Consider the following 26547-nt stretch of genomic DNA (forward strand, 5'->3'; position numbering starts at 1 on the left):
GGGGCTTCAACAAAGTACTGAGTAAAGGGTTTGAATACTTATGTAAATGTGATATTTATGATATTTTTATTTTTTATAAATGAGAAAACATTTCTAAAAACCTGTTTTTGCTTTGTCATTCGGAGGTATTGTGAGTAGATTGACGAGGGGGAAAAAATAATTGAATACATTTTTGAATAGGGCTGTAACCTAACAAAATGTGGAAAAAGTTGAGGCGTCTGAATACTTTGCAAAGGTAATTTACTGATGGTCCCTAATTAGCCCCATAGGGATATCGAATGTCAAACCAAATTGACCATGGACATTACCATCGTGTCTCGTGCAGCTGCGCTCCGAATTGATGATTACTTGGGTGCTGCCAGTCACGGGCATGTGGGCAGGTTTGAAATAAACACAACACAAGAAAAACTGCTACAGTACATTCTGTGACATATATTTTTTTCCGGTCAGCTTTAAATGACGTTCAGCTTATAAAGGCTTCATAAAGCCTTCATAATGCCTTCATAAGCACTAAATAAATGTGTTACAAATCATCTAACCACATGTCATGCTCTGTAAAGGGTTCATAAATGTCGAATAACTATGACATAACCACCAATTTCAAATGTGACATAACCCACTACATAAAATATGACATAAGCACCGCTTAATAAAGGCTTTATAAATCATATTAAGTTGAGGCTTCACAAAGCATTTATAACCTTGTCATGCATCTTGGTAGAGCATTGCAACACCAGAATAGTGGGTTAGATTACCAGGACCACCCATATGTAAAAATGTATGCATGCATGACTAAGTCGCTTTGGATAAATGGACCTGATTGGACCTGATCTCAATTTGCCCAAACAAGCTGTGCTGCAGGATGACACACACTCTAAAGTGCAGTCATGCACAGCAAACAACGTTGGTAGGGCGCTTTAAAATCAGTATGTATTTTTTGCCTAATTTAGTTTTTTTCCCATATTCCGTTTTCTTGGTTTTGTTTTTCCAGGTTTTGGATTTCCCCCATTTTGTTCTCGTTTTACCCCAGTTTTTAATAGAAAAACCAATTTGGATTTTCTGTGTTCACAATAATGCTTATACCACGTCTGGGAATTTATTTTTTGTTTCGTTACCTTTAATTCAGTGTGTATGCAAATCAAATGCCCACTTGTGGTGCCACTCGACAGCGAAAAACAAGCAAGTTAAACTTTATTTATTGTAATTTAAATTGTTCTGTAGTAGTTATATAAGTGTTGAGTTAGATTACATAGCTACCTCAATCGTTATTTAAAATTATTTTTGTGACTTCACAGCAATTGTTAGCTAGCTAACAGATCTGCTAACTTTATTTGTTGTTACTTTTAAGGTTGGAGCCAACATGCAGTACCTCCAGCAGGCAGATGAGGCAATAATCATTTGTCCGCCAGCTCAGGGGACAAGCCCTGTGTAATGTTCAATGTAACTGCATTGCTAGACTTATTGAAACGTAATGTATTTGTATTGTTTTAAACATGTATAAATAAAATAAAATGCATGGTTTAAACTTGATTTTAATGTTTATATATTTGAGCTGTTAGTCATACTTCCTTTAGAGTAAATACATTTCTGTTTACATCATTAAGCCTTTATCTATGTCTTATGAATGACCAAAGGTGTCTGACTTTATAGTAAGTACAGGGTCATTTGATATAAGGCATTTATGAATGTGTTATGAATGACCAAAGGTGTCTGACTTTATAGTAAGTACAGTGTCATATAATAAGGCACTTATGTATGTGCTATGAATGACTAAAGGTGTCTGACTTTATAGTAAGTACAGTGTCACGCGATATAGTCTTCATGGATGTGTTATGACCGAAGGTGTCTCATTTCAAAGTATTACAGGACACAATATAAAGTGTCAATAAATATGTTATACATGTTCTGCTGATTTATGAAGGTTATCATGATACACAGGTTACTACTGTGGGTTTGTGAGAGGCATCTAGATGGATTGATGGGACTGCGAAGCCGAGATGATATGGAGTACTCCTACAGTCCCTGAGACGACCGCACCAGGTAGTCCTCTTCAGTTCCCAAACTGGAGACCAGGGCTTGATTACAACCTATTACGATGATGCCAACATTTTGTGACTGATCTTTCAGTGGGAGAGAGGGTGAATGTGTTAGACCTGACTGGGCCCAGCAACCCACGGTATGGCTTGTTATATTGTTGTCAAAGACCTGACTGGGCCCAGCAACCCACGGTATGGCTTGTTATATTGTTGTCAAAGACCTGACTGGGCCCAGCAACCCACGGTATGGCTTGTTATATTGTTGTCAAAGACCTGACTGGGCCCAGCAACCCACGGTATGGCTTGTTATATTGTTGTCAAAGACCTGACTGGGCCCAGCAACCCACGGTATGGCTTGTTATATTGTTGTCAAAGACCTGACTGGGCCCAGCAACCCACGGTATGGCTTGTTATATTGTTGTCAAAGACCTGACTGGGCCCAGCAACCCACGGTATGGCTTGTTATATTGTTGTCAAAGACCTGACTGGGCCCAGCAACCCACGGTATGGCTTGTTATATTGTTGTCAAAGACCTGACTAGGTCCAGCCCCCCACGGTATGGCTTGTTATATTGTTGTCAAAGACCTGACTGGGCCCAGCAACCCACGGTATGGCTTGTTATATTGTTGTCAAAGACCTGACTAGGTCCAGCCCCCCACGGTATGGCTTGTTATATTGTTGTCAAAGACCTGACTGGGTCCAGCCCCCCACGGTATGGCTTGTTATATTGTTGTCAAAGACCTGACTAGGTCCAGCCCCCCACGGTATGGCTTGTTATATTGTTGTCAAAGACCTGACTGGGTCCAGCCCCCCACGGTATGGCTTGTTATATTGTTGTGTCAAAGACCTGACTGGGTCCAGCCCCCCACGGTATGGCTTGTTATATTGTTGTCAAAGACCTGACTAGGTCCAGCCCCCCACGGTATGGCTTGTTATATTGTTGTCAAAGACCTGACTAGGTCCAGCCCCCCACGGTATGGCTTGTTATATTGTTGTGTCAAAGACCTGACTGGGTCCAGCCCCCCACGGTATGGCTTGTTATATTGTTGTCAAAGACCTGACTAGGTCCAGCCCCCCACGGTATGGCTTATTATATTGTTGTGTCAAAGACCTGACTAGGTCCAGCCCCCCACGGTATGGCTTGTTATATTGTTGTCAAAGACCTGACTAGGTCCAGCCCCCAACGGTATGGCTTGTTATATTGTTGTCAAAGACCTGACTAGGTCCAGTCCCCCACGGTATGGCTTGTTATATTGTTGTCAAAGACCTGACTAGGTCCAGCCCCCCACGGTATGGCTTGTTATATTGTTGTGTCAAAGACCTGACTGGGTCCAGCCCCCCACGGTATGGCTTGTTTAATACATGTTTCTGACTCATATCAATGCCACATAGGTCGTTTTCAAAAGAAGAAGCTTCATATTACATTCAGCAAAAGCTCACCCATGTGTTCTTGAAATATCACGAGCAGCAGAACAGTCAACAGACATTTCCCTTCTGTCTTTATATTGGGCATCATTTTTTGTCCAGCTTCTGTGAAAAGTTTAGACTCATTATGTGTGATGCCCACTGCATGAAAGGGATCAGAGACTGTAGGACTCTTTCTCTTTATATTGGATATTTTTCCAGCTCCTGTCAAAAGTTTGGATGTGTGTCAAATCCTCCGTAGTCTACATTGTCTTAGACCTAATATTATATGCCCACGGGGAGCAATTATGGTGCCTGTAACTGTATTTAGACAAAGCCTATTTAATTAAAACAAGTTGTTGTTCCGTTTTATTATAATTTAATTATTCAATGTGTTTTTTAGGTCTTATCGATAGTGAATTTAATCTTGCTTATTGACAACCTTTGGCATGTCCATGGCTCAGACATAATGCAGTTTAAAGTGGGCCTATATCAGTGCGAATGAAACGTTTAACAATATATTTCTATAATGATGCCATACAATTACTTAGAGCAATGTGGACTGCAAACATGTTCAACATGATAGCAAATAGGGGATAGGTCGACATTTTGTTAGTGTAGGCTATTTAACAAACTAGGCTATAACGGACTAACATTCGAAGTTGATGACAATGCAATACATACAAGACTGTAAATAACAACCAAATGGAACCATGGAGCACGTTCTGATTTGCCAGTGAAGGGTCAAAGCCTTGACACACCTACAACTTGTTTATTCATCAAAACTAGCCCTTTAGCGCCACAGCCAGCTACTGCGCCCATACTTCTGGTTGTGAAAATAGCTAAAATATTTCGGACAAACCACAATCCTATAGCTACCACCAGCGCTAAGATTTACCATTGCGCTAGTTTTGTCAAAATAGAGCCCAGAGACAGAAGGTGCTTGATGTTTGTTTTGATGTTGTATCCAAGTATCTTCTACCTCTTACAGTTAACTAACACAAATACATCTACCGTCCTGCTAAAAGGCTCATTTTGCTAAGTTTGAGACAAAAAGCCTTTGTTTTGTAGTATAAAGACTAAATGCGACAGAAAGCTAATTAAAATGTGTACACAGTACAAATGTGAAGATCTATGATATGTCATATTACCATTCAGCATATGGGCAGGCAAAATATTGTTCTTTCTTGGCCATTTATTACGGGCAGTATATGAGATTAACCAATATAATTGTGACAATGTCACAAAACAGCACTTGCAGTTTATTCAGACAGATAGTCAAAGATAACGTTGAATTTGCCTGGTTTAAAATACTGTGGAACTATAGGCACAGTATGACCCCATACTGTGAAATGACAGTGAAATGACAATGGAAAGATTGATTGTTTTTTTTGCCAAATATGAAAACGTCTTCTTTTTTTGTTGAAATACACAGTAGCTAAGCAATTACTACATAAAAGAGTTGCCAGCCTGTACTTAGGCATCCTCTCTTTATTGGCATGTACCTGCTTTGTCTTCGTCAACCTACCTTGCGGATGCCTTCTGAGGGACTGGACACAGAGTAGTCGTGGCCGTTGTTCTTGCTGATAGTCCTCCACAGCTCTGCGTATGTGCTGTCCTGCTCCAGCGGGTTGGTGCCCTTGTTCTTGAAGTATTCATAGACGGCTGAGTCTCTCACAGTGCCGTAGGACACATCCATCTGCCTGGACAGGTCCTGGAATGTTCTGTAGAGACAGAGAAATACATCAAGTCAAGTATATAACAAGAACAGATACTGTATGTACAGTAAAGTACACTGTAAAATATACTTTGGGGCCTCACGGATGGCGCCGCTGTCTAAGGCACTGGATCGCAGTGCTTGAGGCGTCACTACAGACCAGAGTTCGATCCCGGGCTGTGACGCAGCCACCTGCGACTGGGATACCCATGAGGTGGCGCACAATTAGCCCATCATTGTCCGGGTTAGGGGAGGGTGGGAGGGAGGGATGTAATTTGCCTCTCCCGAGTCCATACGGGAGTTGCAGCGATGGGAAAAGACTGTAACTACCAATTGCATATCATGAAATTGGGAGTACCTCCAAGTACTTTGTACATGGGTGTTCAACTTATAAAGATGAGTCACTCTACTCAAAATGGTACTAATATAATAGCAGATTCTGTCAACTGAGCTTGATTTCCTGAATTGACACACACTACATGATCAAGAGTATGTGGACACCTGCTCGTTGAACATCTCATTCCAGAACCATGGGCATTAATATGGAGTTGGTCCCCCCTTTGCTGCTATAACAGCCTCCACTCTTCTGGGAAGGCTTTCCACTAGATGTTGGAACATTGCTGCAGGGACTTGCTTCCATTCAGCTACAAGAGCATTAGTGAGGTCAGCACTTACGCCTGGCAATTAGGCCTGGCTCGCTGTCGACATTACAATTCATTCCAAAGGTGTTCGATGGGGTTGAGGTCAGGGTTCGTGCAAGCCAGTCAAGTTCTTCCACAGCGATCTCGACAAACCATTTCTGTATAGACTTCGCTTTGTGCACAGCGGCATTGTCATGCTAAAAAACAAAAGGGCCTTCCTCCAAACTGTTGCCACAAAGTTGGAAGCACAGAATTGCCTAGAATGTCATTGTATGCTGTAGCGTAAAGATTTCCCTTCACTGGAACTAAGAGGCCTAGCCCAAACCATTAAAAACAGCCCCAGACCAATATTCCTCATCCACCAAACTTTACAGTTGGCAATAGGTATTGGGGCAGGTAGCTTTCTCCTGGAATCCACCAAACCAGGATTAGTGTGTCGGATTGCCAGATGGTGATTCATGATTCATGCTCCAGAGTCCAATGGAGGCTAGCTTTTGTGCATGGTGAATTTAGGCTTGTGTTCAGCTGCTCGGCCATGGAAACCCATTTCATGAAGCTCCCGATGAACAGTTCTTGTCCAGAGGCAATTTGGAACTCGGTAGTGAGTGTTGCAACCGAGGACAGATGTTTTTACATGCTACTTGCTTCAGCACTCGGCGGCCCCGTTCTGTGAGCTTTTGTGGCCTACCAATTCATGGCTGAGCCGTTGTGGCTCCTAGACGTTTCCACTTCACAATAACAGCACTTACAGGGCAGACATTTGATGAACTGACTTGTTGGAAAGGTGGCATCCTATGACGGTATTTGGTATTTGGTAGGATCCCCATTTGCCGCAGGAAAAGCATCAACTACTCTTCCTGGTGTCCACATGAAACATGGCATAATACATATTACAGAACATTATTAGTCAAGGACTGAACTACATACATTTAAATGTACACACAATATTTAGATCTAATACGTAGTACAGTGCAAATGACAATACAATATATATAAAATGGCTGTGTCTCTTCACATTCCCCTTTGTGAAGTAAGGGGTTCTTTTAGCTGTTTTTTTAAAACTGGTTTTATTGAGAGTTTGAAATACCTGGGGTGGCAGACAGTTCTATGTAGTCATGGCTCTATTTAATACTGTGTGTTTCCCAGCCTCTGTTCTGGACCTGGGGACTGTGAAGAGACATCTGGTTGCATGTCTTGTGTTGTACCGATGAGTGTCCAAACTGTGTGCCAACTGCTTGAACAGACAGTCCGGTACCTTCAACACATCAATACCTTGCACAAAGACCAATAGTGATGCAGTCAATCTCTCCTCAACTTTTAGCCAGGAGAAACTGACATGCATGTTACTGACACGTTCCCTCTGTGTACTGTACATCTAACTGCGATATGTGCTACTTTGTTCTGAACCAACTGTAATTTACCTATGTCCTTCTTTGCCGGACATGACCACACAGCTAGGCAGTAGTCCAGGTGCGAGAAAACTAGGGCCTGTAGGTCCTGTCTTGTCGACTGAGATGTCAAGAAGGCAGAGCAACCATTGAGTCCATTACACCCAGCAGTTTAGTCTCCTCAACTGGCTCAATAGCCACATTATTCAATAATAGATCTAAACAAGGTTTAGTGTTGAGTGAGTGCTTCGTCCCAAAGATTAGGTTTTAGTTTTTTAGATATTTAGCACCAGCCTATTGCTAGTTATCCATTCTAAAACTGACTGGAGCTCTATGTTAGGTGTCTCAGTTATTTATTTTACTGTTGCAGCCAACGTGTATACGGTTGAGTTGTCAGCGTACATAGACACACAAGTTATTTATAAAAACAGAAAACAATAATGTCCATAGCCGGCTGCCCTGCGGTACACCACACTCAACTGAATTTGACTGAGTGTCCATTAACGAAAACCTCTCAATCCATAATAAGGCAGAGGATGAAAATCCATAACACCTACGTTTTTTCAGCAAAAGGTTATGATCAATGACATCAAAAGCTGCACTGAAGTCTAACAAAACAGCACCCACAATCATCTTACTATAAATGTCTTTCAGCCAATCATCAGTTATTTGTGTCAGTGCTGAGCATGTTGATATAGCATGTCCCTATAAGCATACTGTTGTTCATTTGTTTTCTGTAAGATAACTTTGTATTTCATAAAACACACATTTTTCCAAAAGTTTACCAAGCGCGTGTAACAGGCTGATTGGTCAGCTGTTTGAACCATTAAAAGGTGCTCTGCTATTCTTGGGTAGCGGAATGATGGCACCACGTTGAACGTAACCGAGCTCTTCAGTAAGGTCATTCTACTGCCAACGTTTGTCTATGGAGATTGCATGGCTGTGTGCTCAATGTCAGCAACGGATGTTAATTTTGGACGGCAGTGGTTAGAGCGTTGGACTAGTAACTGAAAGGTTGCAAGATCAAATCCCCAAACTGACAAGGTACAAATCTGTTGTTCTGATCCTGAACAATGCAGTTAACCCACTGTTCCTAGGCCATCATTGAAAATAAGAATTTGTTCTTAACTGATATGCCTAGTTAAATAAAGGTAAATCAAATTGGCTGAAATAGCCAAATCCACTAATTTGAAGGGGTATCCACACACCTTTGTATATATAGTATTTCAAAGCAACACAGTAACTTTTCTTTTCAAGTTGAAAAAACATTTTAACAGAGCAAATTGAGGATAGGACTATATACATGCAGATGTCCGATGTATGCTCTCAGTGTGAGACAGCTCCAGCTTGGCAGGTGGGTAAGCTGTTGCATGGCAGCGCTCTGTTTAGACACTCACTGCTCTGTGTCAACAACAGTCCAGGGGAAATGAAGGTCAACATTTCTTATGGACATCACAAGACAGGAAATAATGATGCTGATGAGTTGTTTGCAAGCATATTAGTCTGTAAACACCAGATGAGGCACAGGAAATAATTTAAGAGGAGTGGTATAAAGGGACACTGTTTTAACGTTAAAGGTGGGGAAGCCTGACTTTTAATCAAAACTGACTCTTAAACAGATTAATCACTTTTGTGCTGGATCAGATCAGGGTATCAGAAAAAAAGCCAATAACAACATTTACACACACCTCATTTATCTCAAAGAGAGTGAGATAAGCAGCTGTCATGTAATAAACAATGAGCAACACAAACCTCTAACCTCACAGAACAATCAAGGAGTGTCGAAAACATGTCATCTTACTCTTACATCTTACTCTATCCTGTAGAGAAATCTACAAACAACTTTCGTATAGTTAGTTGCCGTTCTATAAGGTGGCAGGAAACGTCCACACCTACTTTATCATCAGTTTTATAAGAGTGCCAACAATTCTAACTGAAAGTGATAGCTAGAAGGAGTACTCACAGTGATGCAGTGAAAGATTTATGATTCGAGTGTGCAATTAAATTATATTATGCTCTTCATTATGAGGGACACATTGCTACACTGTTTACCAATGTGTGGAAGAGTAATTAAAATATGCTGTGCATACAATACACTCTGTGCATACGATTCACCCTTCACTTTTTCCACATTTCGTTACGTTACAGACTTATTCAAAAATGATTAAAAACAGGTTAATAGACATTTTTGCAAATGTACTAAAATTCAGACCCTTTGCTACGAGATTTGAAATTGAGCTCAGGTGCATCCTGTTTCCATTGATCATCCTTGAGATGTTTCTACAACTTCATTGGAGTCCACCTGTGGTAAATTCAATTGATTGGACATGATCTGGAAAAGCACACACCTGTCTATATAAGGTCCCACAGTTGGCAGTACATGTCAGAGCAAAAACCAAGCCATGAGGTCGAAGGAATTATCCATAGAGCGCTGAGACAGGATTGTGTCGAGGCACAGATCTGGGGAAGGGTACCACATTTCTGCAGCATTGAAGGTCCCCAAGAACACAGTGCCATCCATCATTCTTAAATGGAAGAAGTTTGGAACCACCAAGACTCTTCCTAGAGGTGGCCACTCGGCCAAACTGAGCTATTGGGGGAGAAGGGCCTTGGTCAGGGAGGTGGGAGAACCTTCCACAAGGACAACCATCTCTGCAGCACTCCACCAATCAGGCCTTTATGGTAGAGTGGCCAAACGGAAGCCACTCCTCAGTAAAAGGCACATGACAGCCCGCTTGGAGTTTGCCAAAAGGCCCCTAAAGGACTCTCAGACCATGAGAAACAAGATTCTCTGGTCTGATGAAGCCAAGTTTGAACTCTTTAGCCTAAATGCCAAGCATCATGTCTGGAGGAAACCTGGCACCATCCCTACGGTGAAGCATGGTGGTGGCAGCATCATGCTGTGGGGATGTTTTTCAGCAGCAGGGACTGGGAGACTAGTCAGGGTAGAGGGAAAGATGAACGGAGCAAAGTACAGAGAGATACTTGATGAAAACCTGCTCCAAAGCATCTCTGAATGTCCTTGAGTGGCCTAGCCAGAGCCTGGACTTGAACCCTATCGAACAACTCTGGAGAGACCAGAAAATAGCTGTGCAGCAACGCTCCCCATCCAACCTGACAGAGCTTGAGAGAATCTGCAGAGAAGAATGGGAGAAACTCCCCAAATACAGGTGTGCCAAGCTTGTAGCGTCATACCCAAGAAGACTCGATGCTGTAATCTCTGCCAAAGGTGCTTCAATAAATGACTTGAGTAAAGGAGTAAACCAGAAAACTGGTTTTCACTTTGTAATTATGGGGTATTGTGTGTAGATTGATGAGGGGGGGGAAAACGATTTGATCTGTTTTAAAATAAGGCTGTCACGTAACAAAAAGTGAAGGGGTCTGAATACATTCAGAAGACTCCGGGACAGTCACCAAATCACACAGCAGTCTATCTATGCCAAGTTACCAGTAAGCATTGCATTGAGCCAGCAGCATACCATCCTGCATCCCACTGCTGGCATGCTTCTGAAGCTAAGCAGAGTTGGTCCTGGTCGGTCCCTAGATGGGAGACCAGATGCTGCTGGAAGTGGTGTTGGAGTGCCAGTAGGAGGCACTTTTTTCCTCTGGTCTAAAAACGACTATCCCAATGACCCAAGGGCAGTGATGGGGACATTGCCCTGTGTAGGGTGCTGTCTTTTGGAAGGGATGTTAAACGCGTGTCCTGACTCTCTGTGGTCACCAAAGATCCCATGGCACTTATTGTAATGGGGTTAACCCTGGTGTCCTGGCTGAATTCCTAATCTGGCCCTCATACCATCACAGTCACCTAATCATCCCCAATTTACAATTGGCTCATTCATCTCCCCTGTAACTATTCCCCAGGTTCTTGCTGTAAATTAGAATGTGTTCCCAGTCAACTTACCTGGTGAAATAAGGGTTAAATAAAATAAATTGTACACAATCATTAGTTTACAGTTTAGCAAACTGCTGTCAGTCTCAAAAATGCATATCTCAAACTGAAATGGCATTAAAGGATATGCCTGCCACAATCTTCACCTGTCGCTATACTCTGATTTTGAAGAAGAATTAATGCCCATTTGTAATGCAACGGTTGTGTATTTCACAGCTAATAAATATTTGTTTAAAGGCACATGGATAGTTTTGGAATGAGCCCTAGGCATATAGTCACTATTGACAGCTTGAATTTAGGTATATCATAACTTGGGCTGTCCCCGACTAAATATAATCTTAGTCGAAAAAAAGTCATCTTTTTTTTTTTTGTTGCAATCGATTGGTCAATATTTTACAATGTCTATTTTTATATAGATACACCCTATGTGTTTTAATAAAATCAACGATATGCTTGTCTGATGCTGTTTGGTGAAATAAGACACAAATGACTCAAGAGGGAACCAGAGATCAAGATAACCAGAAGAGAAAAACCTTAACATGACCCGACCATCTTCCTCCCGCTCCTGCTGGCTGTCGCAGATTCTGCCATTACACTCCTGAAGTTGCCAGCAATAGGCTACACAAGGAGTTGGCAAACTTTCTCATGTGGAAAGCCAATTTATCTTAATATTTCTACCGATCTCAATGCCAGTTATGGTTTTCATATGCACATTTTCGTGAAACAGTTTAATTTAATTTATAATAACGTCTTTGTATCTCAAAATCATTGTCATGCGGTTAATTAAAACTATCTAAATCTAAATGAAAATAATACAAACCTAAAAGTTACTTATATTGCCAATGTAAAAATTGCCAATATTGCCATGTAAAAATAGCCAACATAAAGCCAACAAATAAAAACATTGCAGCCTGCAGGTAAAAAAATATCCTGATAAAAATAAATATCTTATAAATCACATTGCTACACATGGCCTGTCTGCAATGAACTTGAAACATTGTCTCAGCTATTAACTTGGGTCCAGCTATTGTCATTCTCAATGGATGTAAAAACTTACTTTGTTTGCTGTTTGAGGTGAAGAAAACATTGCTGTGGAGAAGCTACACAACTCATTAGTGGTAGTGCATTAATCCAATGAGAAATATTATCAGATCACCAAATGTGCACATTTATATGCCTACATTTGCGCTCAGGTTAGGTAGCCTATAGGACTACTTCCATGCATAATCAGGTGCATGTCCTTACTCAACATTGACAGTAGCGCTCCAAACAAAAGACAATGACTAAATTGACAAAACTCTTAAATGGAATGAAATAAACCAAAACTTGTTTCTCACAAGTGTAGCATAGGTTGTGCACTCTGCAACCAACGTGTCCACTCTGACAATGGGAATGGTGAAAGACTGGTTTAATAATATACAGTTGAAGTCAGAAGTTAACATTCACTTATTTTGGAGTCATTAAAACTCGTTTTTCAACCACTCAACAAATTTCTTGCTAACAAGCTATAGTTTTGGCAAGTCGGTTAGGACATCTACTTTGTGCATGACACAAGTCATTTTTCCATTGTTTACAGACAGATTATTTCACTTATAATTCACTGTATCACAATTCCAGTGGGTCAGAAGTTAACATACACTAAGTTGACTATGCCTTTAAACAGCTTGGAAAATTCCAGAAAATGATGTCATGGCTTTAGAAGCTTCTGATAGGCTAATTGACATCATTTGGGTCAATTGGAGGTGTACCTGTTGATGTATTTCAAGGCCTACCTTCAAACTCAGTGCCTCTTTGCTTGACATCATGGGAAAATCAAAAGAAATCAGCCAAGACCTCAGAAAAAATATTGTAGACTTCCACAAGTCTGGTTCATCCTTGGGAGCCATTTCCAAACGCCTGAAGGTACCACGTTCATGTGTACAAACAATAGTATGCAAGTATAAACACCATCGGACCATGCAGTCGTCATACCGCTCAGGAAGGAGATGCGTTCTGTCTCCTGGAGATGAATGTACTTTGGTGCGAAAAGTGCAAATCAATCCCAGAACAACAGCAAAGAACCTTGTGAAGATGCTGGAGGAAACAGGTGCAAAAGTATCTATATCCATAGTCAAACGAGTCCAATATCGACATAACCTGAAAGGCCGCTTAGCAAGGAAGAAGCCACCGCCCCAAAACCGCTATAAAAAGCCAAACTACGGTTTGACACTGCACACGGGAACAAAGATCGTACTTTTTGGAGAAATGTCCTCTGGTCTGATGAAACAAAAATAGAACTGTTTGGCCATAATGACCATCGTTATGTTTGGAGGAAAAAGGGGAGGCTTGCAAGCCGAACAAAACAATCCAACCGTGAAGCACGGGGGTGGCAGCATCATGTTGTGGGGGTGCTTTGCTGCAGGAGGGACTGGTGCACTTCACAAAATAGATGGCATCATGAGGGAGGAAAATTATGTGGATATATTGAAGAAACAAGACATCAGTCAGGAAGTTAAAGGTTAGTCGCAAATGGGTTTCCAAATGGACAACGTCCCCAAGCATACTTCCAAAGTTGTGGCAAAATGGCTTAAGGACAACAAAGTCAAGGTATTGGAGTGGCCATCACAAATCCCTGACCTCAAACCTATAGAAAATTTGGGGGCAGAACTGAAAAAGTGTGTGCAAACAAGGAGGCCTACAAACCTGACTCAGTTACACCAGCTCTGTCAGGAGGAATGGGCCAAAGTTCACCCAACTTATTGTGGGAAGCTTGTGGAAGGCTACCTGAAACGTTTGATCCAAGTTAAACAATTTAAAGCCAATGCTACCAAATACTAATTGAGTGTATGTAAACTTCTGACCCACTGGGAATGTGATGAAATAAATAAAAGCTGAAATAAATCATTCTCTCTACTATTATTCTGACATTTCACATTCTTAAAATAAAGTGGTGATCCTAACTGACCTAAGAAAGGAATTTTTACTAGGATTAAGTGTCAGGAATTGTGAAAAACTGAGTTGAAATGTATTTGGCTAAGATGTATGTCAACTTCAGACTTCAACTGTATTGCTGCATTAACAGAAATTACCATAACCGAACAGACATTGTAGATTTTCTATTTTATTATTTAACCTTTATTTAAACTAGGCAAGTCAATTAATAATACATTCTTATTAACATAACGGCCTACTTGTAAATCCCCCCTGTCAAACCCTACTCTAACCCAGATGACGCTGGGCCAAATGTGCGCCGCTCTATGGGACTCCCGATCACAGCCGGTTGTGTTACAGCCTGGGATTGAACTTGGGATGGTAGTGATGCCTCTAGCACTGCAGTGCAGTGCAGTGCAGTGCAGTGCAGTGCAGTGCAGTGCCTTAGACCACTGTGCCACTCGGGAGGTTAGATAAGAAATTATAGGAATTAACAGTAAGTGTAGGCTACTACTGGTGATATACTGTATGTAATGGGAAATTGATAGGCATTAACAATCAAGGCAAACAATTCACACAATGAAGTTATGAAACAATGAATGTACACAAATTGGAGAGAGAGCATTGGAGAGGGACATGCATTGCACATTTTATTCACACTCCCCTTCTAATTGAACTGTGGCCTCCACAATGGATTAGTCTCAGCCTCCGCCATTGATTAGTCCACTGAGATGGGTGCGAATCAGTCTTGTGCAGCCATAAAAAATTCATATATATTTGCTACTGCTCGACTAAAGAAAAGTGCGCACAAGACATGATTTTGACCAAACAATCAACCAGTTGACTAATTGGAGTCAGGCCTAATTACAACTGATGGACAGGTCAGTTTACGGCAGGGGTGTCAAACATACGGCCCGCGGGCCGGAACCGGCCCCCAAGGAGGTTCGATCAGGCCCGCAGGATAATTTGAAAGTGGAAAAAATGCATAAAAGACATGGAATTAATATTTTTAATTCGCTGCAATTCATGGATTATCCGCTAAGGGGCGCACTCTTTCCATCAGAGTAGAAGACAAGCCGCATCACTGAGACAGACTGAAAACAGCAGACGGTATCAATGCGCCATCTGCTGCTTGTTACGACGTTGTTAATACCTTGGTCTCTACCTCTCCGCTACACCCTCATTAGCCAAAATGTCGTTATCCAAACGGAGAAAAGTAGATAAGGAGTGTAGAATTTTCAAAGAAAAATGGACCACGTCCTATTTATTTACAGAGATGCACGGAAAACCTTCGTGCTTGGTGTGTTTGCAACAAGTTTCGGTATTGAAGGAATATAATATTCGACGCCACTACGAGACTCATCACAGCGAAAAATATGACGGCTTGCAAGGACAACTGAGAAGAGATAAGATTAACGAATTGCTGGCGGGTCTGAGGAAACAGCAGTCAACTTTCATCCAGAGCCGAGAAGTCAGTGAAGCAGCGGTAAAAGCCAGCTACCTAATTGCTAGCGAAATAGCATTAGCATCGAAGCCGTATTCCGACGGTGACTTTGTTAAACGATGCATGATGAAGGCGGCTGAACTTGTGCAAACGAGAGTGTCCAATCAGGCCCGCGTGTGGTTTGAGTAAAAAATAAAATGAACTCAGTATACTTTAAAATGACTCAAATCAAATTGAAACAAACAATTTGTAGATTGTGCCCAGCTCGCTAATAATCACCAGAATGAAAGCTAGACATAGAAAATTCCCAGAACGATGGATAGAGAACAATTCAGTTTCCAATTTTGATGTAGAGGAAATGCAACAAATTTTCAATGCGGCCCTCCGGACCTCACTGAAGACCGAATGCGGCCCCCAGGGCAAGATGAGTTTGACACCCCTGGTTTACGGTCTCATACACTGGTACGTAGTATGTTCATTCTTTCGTATCAACTGACACTTCAAGGGATCAAGTGATGACCGTTAGTTGTGTTGCATTAAGCAACATGCAGATGCATCTCTTTTTTGGGGTGAGTGGATTCACAATAGGTTGAAATGAAACAGGTCTATTGGACTATCCTCATTCAAGCTGATTAAAGCTAATAGCACATGTCAGGTAGTTCGGTGTGTGTGTGTGTGTGTGTGTGTGTGTGTGTGTGTGTGTGTGTGTGTGTGTGTGTGTGTGTGTGTGTGTGTGTGTGTGTGTGTGTGTGTGTGTGTGTGTGTGTGTGTGTGTGTGTGTGTGTGTGTGTGTGTGTGGCCAAATAGCTTTATTTTCATGTTATTAAGCAAATGTAAACACCTGGAGGTTGCTAAATGGAATTGGCACTTGGATTGGAACAGGAGCGAGCTATAGTCAGATGACATGAAAATAGAGCTCTTTGGCCGCGCACACCAGTGATGGGTTTGGCGTAAAAAGAAGGATGTGATAAGCAGAAAATAACCCCGTACCTATTGTAAAATATGGTGGTGGTTCTTTGATGTTTTGGGCTATTTTACTTCCACTGGTCCTGGGGCACATGTTAAGGTCAACAGCATCACGAACTTTACCCAGTACCAGGACACTTTAGCCAAAAACCTGGTTGCCTTGGCTGCAAGTGGATCTTCCAGCAAGACAATAACCCCAAGCACACATCAAATTCCACAAAGAAATGGTTAATTGACCACAAAATCAACAGTTGGCAATGGCCATATCTGTCTCTAGACTTGAACCCCATTGAAAACCTGTGGTGTGAATTGAAGCGGGCAGTCCATAAGCGCAGACCAAGGATATCAAGGATCTGGAAAGATTCTGTGTGGTGGAATGGTCTAAGATCCTTCCCAATATGTTCTACAATCTCATAAAACATTAGACAAAGGGTCAGTGCCTTTATCCTGGCCAATAATTTTGAACCCTGTCTTTTTGAGAAGAAAAAACTAAAGTTGTCGAACAAAATCTCTTTCTCTGAGCAATTGCATTAGCGTAACATCATTAAATTGTTAAAAAAAAGGTTAGCATAGAATATAGCTCAGTATTTGTATGATATATTTTATACAGTTTACTAGAAAATCTAGAAATACTAAATCCTGTGGGTGTTACGATATTGCAGACCTTAAATATGGAATCTCACATAGGGGATGAGTGTGAAGTATTCATTTTGTGGATATGCATTACATGGACACTACATTAAGTCAAACTATGACCATTTAAATGATTTAAGATGCCCTCCGTGGAAACTTGAAATGCTCTAAGTAACTGGCCTCAATATAACTGCATGCACAGCTGCATTTTCACTGGCTCAATTGGACAAAAAAAGGGGGGAAAGTGAACAGGTACTTTCGTGCCCTTGCCCAAAAGCAGATAACGGAAACATGCAGCTTTAAGAAGTACCTAACAAAAGCTACAAGTCACCCATTTAGTTTTTTTTCTGTCTTCCAGACCCATGTACATTGCCTTGTTAATTCCAGGGTCCATGCTTGGGCCATTTGAAACACAGTGAAAATACAAATAAAGGTACTAGCTGTACGGTTATCTGTGACAATGGGATAGTGCTAGAAAAGCATAACCATGTGGATCAGAGATCAATCACCCAATCTCATTTGGCTACCTACTGCAAATACATAATTTTATGCTAAGGTCAATGTTTGTGTTTTATCATAGAATTTAGGTGCATGATGCCTGCTTGGAGGGGGGTGCAATAGCACCCAGGGTTTTGTTAGTGTAGAATACATTGGATATATATATATATATATATATATATATATATATATATATATATATATATATATATATATACAGCACCAGTCAAAGGTTTGAACACACCTACTCATTCAAGGGTTTTTCTTTACTTTTAATATTTTCTACATTGTAGCAGGTATTCAAAGGTGTGCTTTGTCAAAAGTTGATTTGTGGAATTTCTTTCCTTCTTAATGCGTTTGTGACATGGTAGGGGTGGTATACAGAAGATAGCCCTATTTGGTAAAAGACCAAGTCCGTATTATGGCAAGAACAACTCAAATAAGCAAAGAGAAACAAAAGTCCATCATTCTTAAAGACACGAAGGTCAGTCAATTCAGAAAATGTCAAGAACTTTGAACGTTTCTTAAAATGCAGTCGCAAAAACCATCAAGCGCTATGATGAAACCCGCTCTCATGAGGACCGCCACAGAGGATAAGTTCATTAGAGATAACTGCACCTCAGATTGCAGGCCAAATAAATGCTTCACAGAGTTCAAGTAATAGACACATCTCAACATCAACTGTTCAGAGGAGACTGCATGAATCAGGCCTGCATGGTCAAATTGCTGCAAAGAAACCACTACTAAAGGACACCAATAATAAGAAGAGACTTGCTTGGGCCAAGAAACATGAGCAAAGGACATTAGACCGGTGGAAATCTGTCCTTTGGTCTGATGAGTCCAAATTTGAGATTTTTGGTTCCAACCGTCATGTCTTTATGAGATGCAGTTTAGGTGAACAGATGATCTCCGCATGTGTGGTTCCCACCGTGAAGCATGGAGGAGGAGGTGTGATGGTGTGGGGGTCATTTGCTGGTGAGTGTGCCTTGAATTATTTAAAATTCAAGGCACACTTAACCTGCATGGCTAACAAGCATTTTGCAGCAATACGCCATCCCATCTGGTTTGCGCTTAGTGGGACTGTCACGCCCTGGCCTTAGTATTCTTTGTTTTCTTAATTATTTTGGTTAGGTCAGGGTGTGACATGGGGAATGTATGTGGTTTTTGTAGTGTCTAGGGTGGTTGTAAGGTTTAGGGGGTTTATTAGAGTAGTTGGGTTTATGTTTAGTATAGTAGTCTAGCTGTGTCTATGGTTGAGTGTAGGTATCTAGGAAAGTCTATGGTTGCCTGAATTGGGTCTCAATTAGAGACAGCTGGTTATTGTTGTCTCTGATTGGGAGCCATATTTAAGGCAACCATAGGCTTTAGCTGGTTGTGGGGAATTGTCTATGTTGAACGTTTGTAGCATGTGTGTGTGCACTACGTTTATAGCTTCACGGTCGTTTGTTGTTTTTGGTATAGTTTGTAATAGTGTTTCGTTTCATGTTCATCTTCGTAGTAAAAAATAAAAGAAGATGGCTTATTTTCCACATGCTGCGTTTTGGTCCGTCTCTCCTCCACACGATCGTGACAGGGACTACCATTTGTTTTTCAACAGGACAGTGACCCAACACACCTCCAGGCTGTGTAAGGGCTATTTGACCCAAAAGGAGAGTGATGGAGTGCTGCATCAGATGACCTGGCCTCCACAATCCCCCGACCTCAACCCAATTGAGATGGTTTGGGATGAGTTGAACCGCAGAGTGAAGAAAAAGCAGCCAACAAGTGCTCAGCATAAGTGGGAACTCCTTCAAGACGACATGATTTCATATGTGTTATTTCATAGTGATGTCTTCACTATTATTCTACAATGTTGAAAATAGTACAAATAAAGAAAAAGCCTGGAATGAATAGATGTGTCCAAACTTTTGACTGGTACTGTATATGTGTGTTGCTTAGTGCTTTTTGAAGAGGCCTTCAACATATGCAAAACTAAACTTCAACATTCATGAATATATTGGTCATCGGTGTACTTTGAGTAAGCACCAAAACAAGTGAGTAAGGATATCTGCTGTATGTGTAAATATACCAATATATTCAATACACAAGAATGTATTGAAGATGAACTGATGGAAAGTCATCTTGGATGAGATTTTCTTGAATATAGTTTAAAAAAGCAGCTAGGGAAATTGGCATATCACCATAGTGTTCAGACAGCCAGTGATATCTGACGTGACAGGCTTGATGACATACTTTAAAGGAAGATACTAAATTAATCATTTGACGTACAATCAAAAAGCCCAGATTTCAGAAATCAAAATCATTCCAGACTAACATTCCCATAATAATAACAAATGTCCATATTAAGGACATGATTGATGTCAAACTTGTGTAATGTTGAACGAGTGTCTCTAGATTAAATGCAATTTTCAATCAGGAAAACCACTCACTGTCAGTTTATTAGATACACCACCCCGTTCACGGAAATGGATCACTCCTACAGACTTTGAGTCACGTGGCCGTTGCTTGCTATATGAAGTAGGCAGACAGGCATTGACGGACTCAGTTACTGTTTGATTGAAAGTTAGAATGGGCAAAACTAGTGACCTAAGCCTACTTTGAGCATGGTCTAATCGTCAGTGCCAGGGGCGCTGGATACAGTATCTCAGAAACATCCGCCCTCCTGTGCTTTTCACGCACGACAGTGTCTAGGGTTTACCGAGAATGATGCGACAAACATAAAACATACAGTCAGAGGAAGTCCTGGCGAAAACAGCTTGTTGATGAGAGAGGTCGAAGAAGAATGGTAAGAATCCTGCAAGCTAACAGGCGGGCCACAAACAGACAAATAACGGCGTAGTATAACCGTGCAGAACGGCATCTCGGAATGCACAACTCGTTGATCCTTGTCACAGATGGGCTATTGCAGCAGAGGACCACACCGGGTTCCTCTCCTATCAGCTAAAAACAAGTAGAAGCGGCTCCAGTGGGCACGTAATCACTAACATTGGACAATTGAGGAGTGGAAAAACATTGCCTGATCCTACGAATCCCAGTTCCTGTTCCGTCATACGGATGGCAGAGTCAGTATTTGGCGTAAGCAGCATGAGTCCATGGACCTACACTGCCTGGTGTCAAATGTAAGGGCTGGTTGCGGTAGTGTACTGGTGTGGGAAATTTTTTCCTGGCACGTTAGGTCACTTGATATCAATTGAGCAACGATAGAATGCCACAGCGTATCTGAACATTGTTGCGCAACAAACCCAATAGAGCATCTTTGGGATGAGATAGAACGGGATGTTGGTAGCATGAATGTACCGCTGTCCAATCTGCAGCAACTGCGCGATGCCATCACGTCAGCATGGACCAACATCCCTGTGGTTCCCGACACCTTGTAGAATCTATGTCCCAAAGAATGCAGGCTGTTCTAGAGGCAAAGGGGGGGTCTGACCCGTTACTAGACGCGTGTACCTAATAAACTGGCCGCTGCGTGTACAGCACATTTGCACTGTAATAGTACATGAACACATGTACAGGAGTTATTTGTTGTTTGTCAAGCATTTTCCCATGGTAAAAATCTAAGCAATCAAGACCCCCCCCTTCTCTCTCTCTCCCCATTAGAGGTCACTTTAAAATCAATCAGATATTCAGTTAAATGTTTTGCATTCTCAACACATGTATTCAAAATGTGAATAAGAAATACACTGTGGGCTGCCAGACAAATTACCCACTGGACATTGTGAGCATCTTTGTGGTGGCTGCCTGGTCTGCGAATACAAATGAGGTTTGAACAAGGTTGGTTAGATCTACATAATCCACTGATCAAGGATAAGAGGGAACAGAGAGAACAAAGCTGCAAAAATCAGGATAAAAAGATAATTATGACTTTGATGCCTCACCAGCTTTTGGTTTTTGGATGCCTAAAATGTTCTTGTTTTATCTTTTGCCTCTGTCACTTGACAACTTCTCAAATATATTGCACCCACTTCACAGAACTTACGAGCACTTGTTTCCCGTGTTTCAATAAATGGACAACAAAATCTAAAGTCATTCATTGATTAAACCATTACTCAAAGTTTGGAGTACAAAACCCCTCAAATGACATGTCACTAAATTCATACACTGTCAATGCCACCGCATTTTACTTAGTGGTAGGCATGAGTGCGTTAGTGTGTGAACGTGAATGCACACTTGTTTTTTTTTATTTCACCTTTTATTTAACCAGGTAGGCTAGTTGAGAACAAGTTCTCATTTACAACTGCGACCTGGCCAAAAATAAAGCAAAGCAGTTCGACACATACAACACAGAGTTACACATGGAATAAACAAAACATACAGTAGATAAAGTCTATATACAGTGTGTGCAAATGAGGTAGGATAAGGGAGGTAAGGCAATAAATAGGCCATGGTGGTTGAAGTAATTACAATATAGAAGATGAATGTGCAAGTAGAGATACTGGGGTGCAAAGGAACAACTCATGGGGCTACTCATGATGCCACAGGCTAATGCACATACATCATTATTAACACCTGGTAAAAGCTGCCACTGGTTGCACTGTAGCTTCTAATCTAAAACATTGCAATGGTAGAACCTTCAGAAAGAGGCTCATAGGTGTGGGATGGGAATCAGGTGTCCAATGTACTTTCCAATATATACAGTGGGTATCATAAGTATTCACTCCCCTTCAGATTGTGTTAAGTTACAAAGTGGGATTGAAATGTACTCAATTGCGATTGTTTTATAATTGATCTACACAAAATACTCAAAGTGACAAGAAAATTCTACAAACTTCTACAAATGAAATAATTGAAATAAAGTTGTTGCATCCGTATTTAACCCCTTTGTTTAGGCAAGCCTAAATTAGTTCAGGATTAACATTTGGCTTAACAAATCGCATACTGTAATAAGATATATGGACTCACTATGTGAAATACTAGGGCTTGACCTGATTTCTGAATGACTACCCCTTCCTCTGTCCCCCATACATACATCAGTAAGGTCTCTGTCACGTTCTGACCTTAGTTCCTTTTATGTCTTTATTTTAGATTGGTCAGGGCGTGAGTTGGGGTGGGCATTCTATGTTGTTTTTCTATGTTTTGTTCTAGTCGTTATATTTCTATGTGTTTGGCCTCGTATGGTTCTCAATCAGAGGCAGGTGTCGATCGTTGTCTCTGAGAATCATACTTAGGTAGCCTGTTTTCCCACTATGGGTTGTGGGTAGTTATTTTCTGTTTAGTGTTTTTGTTTGCACCTTACAGAACTGTTCGTTTGTCGGTTTGTTGTTTTTGTGAAAAAACGGCACGGCAAAATAATACTTTTTGGGGAAAATCCAACACAACACATTACTAAGCAACTACCTCCTTATTTTCAAGCATGTGGTGTCTGCATCATGGTATCGGTATGCTTAACATCGGCAAAGACTGGGGAGTTGTTCAGGATAAAATGAAACAGGATTGAGGTACGCACAGGCAAAATCCTGGAGGAAAACCTGCTTCAGTCTGCTTTACACCAGACACTGCAAGAGGAATTCACTTTTCAGCAGGACAATAACCTACAACACAAGGCCAAGTTGCTTGCGAAGAAGATAGTGAATGTTCCTGAGTGGCCAAGTTACAGTTTTGACTTAAATCTGCTTCAAAATCTATGGCGAGACTTGAGCATTGCTGTCTACCATGATCCCCAACACCTTGACAGAGCTTGACGAATTTTGAAAAGAATAACGGGCAAATATTGCACAATCCAGGTGGGCAAAGCTTTTAGAGACTTACCCAAGAACACAGCTGTAACCACTGTGTTTCTAAATATTGAATACCTATCTAATCAAAGTATATTAGTGTTTTATTTTTCATGAATCTTAGAAGTTTCCTGCCACTTTGACATTACAGAGTATTTTCTGTCGATTGTTGACAAAAAAGTACACATTTTACTACATTTTAGTCCCACTTTGTAACACAATAAAATCTGAAGAAATCCAAGGGAGGCTCCACTAGCGATCCACAACCACTACCTATCCTTTCCACTAACTCTGGGTCAGGTTGACATAAATCCACAGAGACAGTTGCAAGAGCCCAGTGTCTGATTCAGCCATGGTTCTACTAACAGGAGTAGGATGAATGATCAGAATGGCTATAAATAAAGAGCCTCTCCCAACAGCAGCATCAACAGAATGGCTAGAGCTCTGTCTCCATAACATAATGTACCAAGAATACAGACAGAAACAATGTTCTGAAAACATCTTCAAAGAGTATCTTAAATAAAACATCACCCCCCCCCCCCCCCCGCAAAACAAAAAGCTTGCACTTGTCTTTTCCTACTACTACTGACTTTGCTGATAACTACTTTATTGAGGAAAAATTGAGTTACTACGAGTGCAATATGTGGCTGTCTCACCTAACCATTTCAGAGACCACTACACGGTGGCACTCTTTCACACACCATTTGCACAACATCAGCATAATCACATACAATCGGACATCAAAGCCACAGCGCCCGAGCAAATATACATTGTGCGGGGATAAGCGGTGGATAACATTTGCAGATCCGAAGGCAAACAAAGATGGGATGGTAATCTCGAAAAAGATCCAACCTCATGCCTCCGTGTGTGAGGTCTATGTACATGACTGTGTGCTTGTGAGCAGGATGGCAATGTAGGCACATCATTATTAAACATGGATTCTACTGGACGATGCCATGATGTTTGTCTGGCATTTCAAACAGTCGGCATATGCCAGCGTTGTGGAATATCACCTTCAGAAGGAAGATGCGGTATTAGATGCTACCGAACACTGCAATAATGCGTTAGACATGTCAAGTCATTTTCAGTTAAACATTTTGTGGATGACACTGTGGAGATTTGTACTGTATTATATGTTCTGCCACCCATGTTGCTACAGGATGAATGCTCTGCATTACAGCTCTGGTAAATAAAGAGGCATTATACCTAACGCATTGTTGCGTTAGGTATAAGTTTAATTTGTATTTTCCCTTTATAATGATGAACGGGAACTGTTAGTGGTCGTTTTCTGACAACTGCACTGTGATTTTAATAACGAATTAAATTCAATAAAAAACATTGATTAAGGATTTTTTCTTAACATTAACGATTCCATTTTCGTTTAAACTTTTAAACGTTCACATCCCTAATATACCTGTAAATAGATTGGAAATTCAACAGAACGTTTTGCCCTATTCAACATACCACCCTAGTTGCGTAATAGTCTGCTGTGAGTCTTTAAGAACATCTACTGTATCACAGTGCATACCACATTGACCACTCACAATGCTTGACCCCCATAAAACACTGACTGACAGCACTGTTGTGAAAAGCCGACAACAAAAGCCAATGAACTCCCCTCTGGATGGTCTTTCTAGTCCCTTAGTGAAGACAGAACATTACCCAGTCCCACAGCGGGGAGAGACAACGTCGTCAGTCATGATTTGATCACCCAGGTTAACAATACCTTGACACTTTTATGCAGGAGGGGATCAAATTGATTCATGGTGTGGAGAGTGGCAAGGAGTGACCTACCGTACGTTGTTGTCCATGCGGGAGACGGTGAGGTAGGCTGCCAGGTTGGCCGTGTAGGAGGAACATACGATGAGGGTGAAGAGCCACCAGCTGCCCATGACGATCCTCAGGGCCACAGAGCTCACCACGCTGTCCCCTCCTATAGAGGACATAAAGGACATGTCAATATCCCGACTGGGTGGAAGATGGAGCATCTACAGTCATGAGGTTTCTAATAGGTTGAGGAGGAACAAGCAGCTGGTAAAGTGGGTGGATGTATATAGAAAATGCTGTGACAGGAAAGGTTAATAAGGATTGGTGAATGGTTGAGGTCTGTTCACCGTCCCGAAACACATTTGCTTGACAATATACTGTACTAAGAAGACAGAATATCTGGACCAAATCCAGATTATGCAAGAGTGATCAACTTCAAAGGCTCCATAACTTGGAGAAATTTGGTTTGGGAAATCATTTTACCGATATGATTCGTGCGCTATATGCTAACCCTGTTGCTATGGTGTCTACTAATGGTATACACTCACATCCGTTCCCTATTTTTGGAGGATGTAGACAAGGGGACGGCCTATCCCCAATGTTAATAATTCTGTCGCTAGACCCTTCAGCAATACATCGAAGGCAGAAACTAATTGCGTAGCCTTTACTGATTAAATCTTCCTCTCATATCATATCACTATACGAGGATGATAATCTCCTATATGTGTCACATATCAGAATTCAATTTCATCTTCATTATCCACATTTGAAGAATTCAAAATTGCTGTCCGGGTACAAGATAAATTGGACAAAATCCGCATTAATGTTGCTTAATGAAGCGGCCAAGAAAGTTTCACTTCCCTCAACAATTCCTATGAAAACACAGTTCCCTGATTTGGGTATTAGTATACAAACATCTCTGCATGATCTGGTGAAGTTTAATTATGAGAAAACTTTCAAGGAGGTTGAACGAGATTTAACCGTTCGGGAGAAGTTGCCTGCTTCTTTACGAACTAGTGTCGCTGTCATAAAGATGAATGCGTTGCCACATATTCGTTTCCTGAACATGATGATCCCACTCACTACACCAGTAGGCTATTGGGGAATGACTGATAAACATATACATATACAAACATCCAAAGATTAGGTTTGAGGTGTTACAACGACAGAAGTGTAATGGTGGACTTACATGACCAAATTGTTGTATTTACAGTTATGCCCACTCATATCATTGTTTGATCAGTCTACCTCATTCTCTTGGAGAACTATTTGGGAAGAACTTGTTTCACCTATTAGATTGCAGGATGTGTCATTTTCTGGTATATCTAATAAGAAATGCATGCTGTATTTTGGTTCTATTATTTCTAATACAATAGAGGATTTTAGGAAGGTTGAGAAGTGTGTAGGTGGTAATTGGAAGTTGCATCTCCATTATTCTCCATGCCGTTACAAGACTATTATTTACGGTAATTAACCTTTGAGTCTAGAGCCTGGTCTGAAAAAGGGGTCAATAATCTACGGGATATATTCAACTCAA

General features: G+C 41.2%; 1 protein-coding gene across 2 annotated transcripts in view; it reads right to left on the minus strand.

Annotated features, from left to right (window-relative positions):
* The window catches only part of LOC139580939 (glutamate receptor ionotropic, delta-1-like), a 437178-nt gene that overhangs the window by 23695 nt on the left and 386936 nt on the right, over nucleotides 1-26547 (minus strand). For both annotated transcript variants that reach the window (XM_071410111.1, XM_071410112.1), the window contains exons 12-13: nucleotides 25038-25176; nucleotides 4969-5164 (exon numbers count right to left, since the gene is read on the minus strand). In XM_071410111.1, the coding sequence (XP_071266212.1) occupies nucleotides 4969-5164; nucleotides 25038-25176 (335 nt within the window). The remainder of the gene's footprint in view (nucleotides 1-4968; nucleotides 5165-25037; nucleotides 25177-26547) is intronic.

This window comes from Salvelinus alpinus, chromosome 7 (assembly GCF_045679555.1).
Source record: "Salvelinus alpinus chromosome 7, SLU_Salpinus.1, whole genome shotgun sequence".
NCBI classification, from domain to species: domain Eukaryota; kingdom Metazoa; phylum Chordata; class Actinopteri; order Salmoniformes; family Salmonidae; genus Salvelinus; species Salvelinus alpinus.